General features: G+C 29.9%; 1 protein-coding gene across 1 annotated transcript in view; it reads right to left on the bottom strand.

Annotated features, from left to right (window-relative positions):
* Nucleotides 1-3,728: 3,728 nt before the first annotated feature.
* The window catches only part of LOC143227557 (ATP-dependent RNA helicase TDRD9-like), a 104,644-nt gene continuing 100,550 nt past the window's right edge, over nucleotides 3,729-7,822 (bottom strand). Inside the window, exons 19-20 of the mRNA XM_076458989.1 lie at nucleotides 6,206-6,269; nucleotides 3,729-3,864 (exon numbers count right to left, since the gene is read on the bottom strand). Of these exons, the coding sequence (XP_076315104.1) occupies nucleotides 3,729-3,864; nucleotides 6,206-6,269 (200 nt within the window). The remainder of the gene's footprint in view (nucleotides 3,865-6,205; nucleotides 6,270-7,822) is intronic.

Raw genomic sequence — 7,822 nt, 5'->3', positions numbered from 1 at the left:
TTCTATAAGACTGAATGCTCTCTATACTGTTACTTTATGTAGAATTTCTTACAAGAGTGAATGCTCTCTATACTGTTACTTTATCTAAGATTTCTGATAGAAAAGACTGAATGCTCTTTTATACTGTTACCTTATGCAGAATTTCTACAAAGACTGAATAGACAATGCTCTATACTGTTACTTTATGTAGGATTTCTACAAGACTGAATGTCTCTATACTGTTACCTTATGTACGATTTCTACAAGACTGAATGCTCTCTATACTGTTTACTTTATCTAAGATTTCTAAAAAGACTGGAATGCTCTTTATACTGTTACCTTAATGTAGAATTTCTACAAGACTGAATGCCTTCTATAATTGTTACTTTATCTAAGATTTCAAAAAGACTGAATGCTCTCTATAATTGTTACTTTATGTAGGATTTCTACAAGACTGAATGTTTCCATACTGTTATTACTTTATGTAGAATTCTACAAGAGTGAATGCTCTCTATACTGTTACCTAATGTAGAATTTCTACAAGACTGAATGCTCTCTATACTGTTACTTTATCTAAGATTTCTAAAAGACTGAATGCTCTTTATACTGTTACCTAATGTGAATTTCTACAAGACTGAATGCTCTCTATACTGTTACTTTATGTAGGATTTCTACAAGACTGAATGCTCTCATACTGTTACTTAATCTAAGATTTCTAAAAGACTGAATGCTCTCTATACTGTTACTTTATCTAAGATTTCTAAAAGACTGAATGCTCTTATACTGTTACCTAATGTAAAATTTCTACAAGACTCATGCTCTCTATACTGTTACTTTATCTAAGATTTCTAAAAAGACTGAAGGCTCTTTTTTATACTGTTACCTAAATGTAGAAATTCCCTAACAAGACTGAGGCTCTCTATAATTGTTACTTTATGTAGGATTTCTACAAGACTGAATGCTCTCTATATAATTCTGGAGTTACCTTACTGTACCATTTCTACAAGACTGAATGCTCTATACTGTTACTTTATCTAAGATTAAAAGACTGAATGCTCTTTATACTGTTACCTAATGTAGAATTTCTACAAGACTGAATGCTCTCTATACTGTTACTTTATGTAGGATTTCTACAAGACTGAATGCTCTATACTATTACCTTTTATGCACGATTTCTACAAGACTGAATGCTCTCGGAACTGCTACTTTCCTATCTAAGATTTCTCTAAAAAATTTTGTAAATGCTCTTTATACTGTTACCAATGTAGAATTTCTACAAGACTGGAATGCTCTATACTGTTATTTTATCTAAGATTTTAAAGACTGAATGCTCTTTATACTGTTACCTAATGTAGAATTCTACAAGACTGAATGCTCTTTCTACTGTTACTTCTTTATGTATGAATTTCTACAAGACTGAATGCTCTCTATAATTGTTACTTTATGTAGGATTTCTACAAAGACTGAATGTTCTACTTCATACTGTTACTTTATGTAGGATTTCTACAAGACTGAATGCTCTCTATACTGTTACCTAATGTAGAATTTCTACAAGACTGAATGCTCTCTATAACTGTCATTTACTTTATCTAAGATTTCTAGTAAAAGACTGAATGCTCTTTTATACTGTTACCTAATGTAGAATTTCTCGCTCAAGACTGATACGCTCTATACTGTTACTTTATTTAGAATTTCTACAAAAGACCAATGCTCTCTATACTGTTACTTTATGTAGGATTTCTACAAGACTGAATGCTCTATAATTGTTACCCTTATGTAGAATTTCTACAAGACTGAATGCTCTCTATACTGTTACTTTATCTAAGATTTACTAAAAGACTGAATGCTCTTTTATATACTGTTACCTAATGTAGAATTTTCTACAAGACTGAATGCTCTGTATACTGTTACTTTATCTAAAAGACTGAATGTTTCCTTATACTGTTACCTAATGTAGAATTTCTACAAGACTGAATGCTCTATATACTCATTTACTTTATCTAAGATTTCTAAAAAGACTGAATGTTCTTTTATACTGTTACCTAATGTAGAATTTCTACAAGACTGAATGTTCTTTATAATTAAGTTATCTATGTAAAATTTCTATAAGACTGAATGCTTTCTATACTGTTACTTAATGTGAATTTCTACAAGACTGAGAAATGCTCTCTATACTGTTTACTTTATCTAAGATTTCAAAAAGACTGAATGCTCTTTATACTGTTACCTAATGTAGAATTTCTACAAAGACTGAATGCTCTATATATTGTTACCTTTATGTAGGATTTCTAACAAGACTGAAATGCTCTCTATACTGTTACTTTATGTATGATTTCTACAAGACTGAATGCTCTTTCATACTGTTACTCTTTTATCTTAAGATTTCTAAAAGACTGAGATGCTCTCTATATCTGTTACTTTATGTAGAATTTCTACAAGACTGAATGCTCTCTATACTGTTACTTTATCTAAGATTTCTAAAAGACTGAATGCTCTCTATATTGTTACTTTATGTAGGATTTCTACAAGACTGAATGCTTTCTATACTGTTACTTTATGTAGAATTTCTAAAAGACTGAGATGCTCTATATGCTGTTACTTAATGTAAGAATTCTAAAGACTGAATGCTCTCTATACTGTTACTTTATCTAAGATTTCTAAAGACTGAATGCTCTTTATACTGTTACCTAATGTAGAATTTCTACAAGACTGAATGCTCTCTATACTGTTGCACTTTATGTAGATTTCTACAAGACTGAATGCTCTCTTATACTGTTACTTCTAATCTTAAGATTTCTACAAGACTGAATGCTCTCTATACTGTTACTTTATCTAAGATTTCTACAAGACTGAATGCTCTTTATACTGTTACCTAATGTAAAATTTCTACAAGACTGAATGCTCTCTATACTGTTACTTTATCTAAGATTTCTAAAAGACTGAAGGCTCTTCTATACTGTTACCTAATGTAGAGATTTCTACCAAGACTGAGTGCTCTCTATACTGTTACTTTATGTAGGATTTCTACAAGACTGAATGCTCTCTATACTGTTACCTTATGTAAGGATTTCTACAAGACTGAATGCTCTATATGCTGTTACTTTATCTAAGATTTCTAAAAGACTGAATGCTCTCTATACTGTTACCTAATGTAGAATTTCTACAAGACTGAATGCTCTCTATAATTGTTACTTTATCTAAGATTTCTAAAAGACTGAATGCTCTTTATACTGTTACCTAATGTAGAATTTCTACAAGACTGAATGCTCTCTATACTGTTACTTTATGTAGGATTTCTACAAGACTGAATGCTCTCTATACTGTTACTTTATGTAGGATTTCTACAAGACTGACTCTCTATACTGTTACCTAATGTAGAATTTCTACAAGACTGAATGCTCTCTATACTGTTACTTTATGTAAAATTTCTACAAGACTGAATGCTCTTTATATTGTTACCTATTGTAGATTTCTAAAGACTGAATGCTCTCTATACTGTTACTTTATGTAGAATTTCTACAAGAGTGAATGCTCTCTATACTGTTACCTAATGTAGAATTTCTACAAGACTGAATGCTCTCTATACTGTTAGGTAATGTAGGATTTTAAAGACTGAATGCTCTCTATACTGTTCGGTGTCTGTAGGATTTCTACAAGACTGAACGCTATCTATACTGTTAGGTAATACAGGATGTCTGTAAAGACTGAATGCTATCTATACTGTTACTTTATGTAGGGTTTCTACAAGACTATTTGAATGGATATTTAAAGTACAATTGATAATTAATACAAGAATGGATACTCCCTGGCATGATACTTACATTATAAGCTTTAAGAAAAGCTAAACAATCACTGAAAGACCCATCTGCCCATGCCAATCGAGATCTTTAAATAAAGAAAATAGAAAATAATAATTTCATGTATTGAATATTGTGCACACAATACATTCAAACAGTTATGTTAAAAATAACTTACTGTAATGTGTGTTTTAAAATCTCTTCCTGGATCAATGACTTGTTACTTTTATTTAGTAAAGATGGTACTAATGTTCAATTGATCTAAATATGGACCTACAGCTTAAGGAAATAATGTTAATGTTGGGTCTCAAACCTAGCAACTCTGTTCTATTAGAAACAATTGAGTTTAATTACATACATTGTTGAGGTATGATTCTCTGTCAGGAATAAACATTGACTCCATGCAGATTGGATTGGTATAGCTCTTGATAGAATAGTTACAATGTTATCATTGAGAGTGATACTGTATGCACAATGTATTACAATCAACATACCATGTGTTATGTATAAATATAAATAACTACAATATTTATACCATGTAGCTATACTGGGAGTCTGTAAACACTGAATTGTTCAGAACACATACTGTAACCCTGTAAAAAAAGTGGATGTTATAATAAAATCATAAACTAAGGTGTATTAGTAACTGTTCAGGATGCAAACTGTAACTCTGTAAAAAAAGTAGGGTGTAGTAATAAAACCATAAACTTAGGTGTATTAGTAACTGTTCAGGCACATATTGTAACCCTGTATAAAGTAGGGGTGTAGTAATAAAACCATAAACTTAGGTGTATTACCAACTATTCAGGACACATATTGTAACCCTGTATAAAGTAGGGGTAGTAATAAAACCATAAACTAAGGTATTAGTAACTATTCAGGACACATATTGTAACCCTGTATAAAGTAGAGTAGTAATAAAACCATAAACTTGGGTGTATTAGTAACTGTTCAGGCCACATATTGTAACCCTGTATAAAGTAGGGGTGTAGTAATAAAACCATAAACTTAGGTGTATTAGTAACTGTTAAGACCACATATTGTAACCCTGTATAAAGTAGGGGTGTAGTAATAAAACAATAAACTTGGGTGTATTAGTAACTGTTCAGGCCACATACTGTAACCCTGTATAAAGTAGGGGTGTAGTAATAAAACCATAAACTTAGGTGTATTAGTAACTGTTAAGACCACATATTGTAACCCTGTATAAAGTAGGGGTGTAGTAATGAAACCATAAACTTAGGTGTATTAGTAACTGTTAGGCAGCATATTGTAAACCTTTAAATAGTAGGGATATTATAATAAAACAAACTGAAAAACAGGATCACATCACAAAACATACTTCCATATTCTCAAGCAGTGATAGTTTCTGATAAACATAAATCTATACTATTGTGTAAAACATTTTGTAAAAAATTCAGTCTGTTCTTTAAAGGCAATACTAAACAACTTTAGATATATATTTATTAGTTCTCCTCAATGTTTCAGCTTAAGCCCTTTACCAATAGATATATCATAGGTAGAAGACAGACTAGATATTATAGTAACCAATAATAATATAAATATTCAAAATATATAATGAAACAATGCACAATATTTTTAGTATGCTTTGCCACACATCATTCCATTATATCGTTACAGTGTTGTATTACACAATATTTTTAGCATGTTTTGCCACACATCATTCCATTATATTGTTAGTGTTGTATTACACAATATTTTTAGCATGTTTTGCCACACATCATTCCATTATATCGTTAGTGTTGTATTACACAATATTTTTTAGTATGTTTTGCCCACACCATTCCATTATATTGTTAGTGTTGTATTACACAATATGTTTAGTATGTTTTGCCACACACCATTCTATCATTACAGTTTAGGTATTACACAATATTTTTTAGTATGTTTTGTCACACACCATTCCATTATATCATTATATTGTTGTATTACACAGTATTTTAGTATGTTTTGCCATGCACCATTCTGTTACATTCTTATAGTGTTGTATTATTTTTTGTTGGTATCATGGTTTTGTAGCCTGTGACATTCATAGACCCTCAAAAAAAGACACAAGTCAAAAGATTGGGAAAATAAAAAGTTATTTAAAGTTGTTTGTTACCTACATTAAAAGATTTTAAAATTACATCAAGTTAGAAAATATTTGTTTTCCAGAGTGCAAAGTGTCATGAAAAAAACTAAAACATGAAGTCAAGAATATTTTTTACAGAAACATTATTTTCATGTGCAGGTTTGCACGTGACATATGAACATTCAGAACTTAAGTTATCTATTATCCTGTCATAGCTATACAGTCAGTCAAAACTTACACTCTATTTTAAATTTTCTAAAACTGAATAGTAGTATGTATATTTCAAGTATACTCCTAATCTTCAGGTTTATTATTCTATTTTATCCAAAACACATACTTGTATGCTTCTAGCAGTTTTCCAAAAGGCTTAGAGAAAAAGCTCTTAAGATGCAGACTTGCAGCTGAGAATGGAAACAAACAGATTTTAAGTATCACAAATAACTCTTTTACAGGATATTAAAATAAAGGAAAATTGAATATATCAAATATTTTCATACCAAGTCCCAAAGATTTAAATTGTACACTTTATGAAAATATTCCTTAAACAATTTACTTCAACTAACCACCAGTTACATCAAAAGTGAGAAAAAAATGATTATGAATGATGAAAACAAACTTATTATAAAACATTTACATAAATGAAGTAATAAAGACAAGTTTGTTTTAGTTTAGTTTACCACAAATATCAAGGTATCTTTCTCAAAACATTCACCATATGACACAACAAAATACAAAAGTTAATTACAAATCACCATGACATCAGATGTTAGAAGAAAATCTTACACAAAAGTTAATTCCAGGTAAGTTTGCATCAGCAGATGGATAAATGTACCTTCCATCTGTATTATTTTCAAAACAAGAACCAAGATAAAATTAAGATAAATAATAGAAATAAATTAAAATTAAATAACAGCAAAAGGTGGTGGGAAATAGAGAAAATAGTAATGTAGACTGATATACAGGAAATCAAACCTATATATATATAGAAAATAGTAATGTAGCTCAGTATATAGGAAACAAACCTATATATATATATATATATATATAAATAGTATATATAATGTAGCTCAGTATACAGGAAATCAAATCTATATATGTATATGGATATACAAGTAAAAATAACACTAATAATGTAAAGTAAGTGTAATTACAAATTCAGTTTTAGAAATCTTTTGAGAGACTTGTGGAGATAAACTGACCTGGGTTTGAGATTAATACCACTTGGTGTTACAGTGTTTAACAGTGTTATCCAATAAGCTTCTTTACTTTCCTTGTTTCAGTTAGACATAACATTTATCTCTATACCCAGAAGTTTAATGTCTTCAAGTGAGTGTCTAGGCATGTTGGATAACACTGTTAAGTACTGTAAATACCTTATCTGAATTTATTCTGAAGAAGAACGATCCACCCTTCAAAGTTCTCAGGATATAGGGTTTTTTTATCATTTGGTATCATCACTTCTTGAACAGAGGTGATTTTCTGACATCATGAGTATCTGATCACTATTTCATCTTACCTCTGATCTCCAACCAAAAACATGCATTTCTAGGGCTAGACATTTTAGATAGACTGGGAAGTGTGTAAACAAATACTTCCAAAATAAATGAGAAAACAAGAGCTGATGTGATAAATATAATGATAACTCAGTAAATGATGGGAGTTTCTTATTTTATATTTTAGATTGTCAATATTAGTAATTTGAGTTCCTAATTCATAAGAAACTACAGGCACTGTATGAGTGTCATAAAATGTAAACTGACCAAATATACCACATGACCCTCAAAACTGATATTTAGATGTGTTCTTTAATATTTACTTTTAAATTAACAATTTAACTAATGTGTAATACTAAAATTTGAATTATAATATACTGACTTGTTGATACCAAACTTACTGACATACATTAATAAAACAGTAGTTCAATACAATTTGTAATGCAAATAATGGCATGCCC

This window comes from Tachypleus tridentatus, chromosome 9 (assembly GCF_004210375.1).
Source record: "Tachypleus tridentatus isolate NWPU-2018 chromosome 9, ASM421037v1, whole genome shotgun sequence".
Taxonomy (NCBI): Eukaryota; Metazoa; Arthropoda; class Merostomata; order Xiphosura; family Limulidae; genus Tachypleus; species Tachypleus tridentatus.
This window is presented reverse-complemented; position numbering and strand designations above follow the sequence as displayed.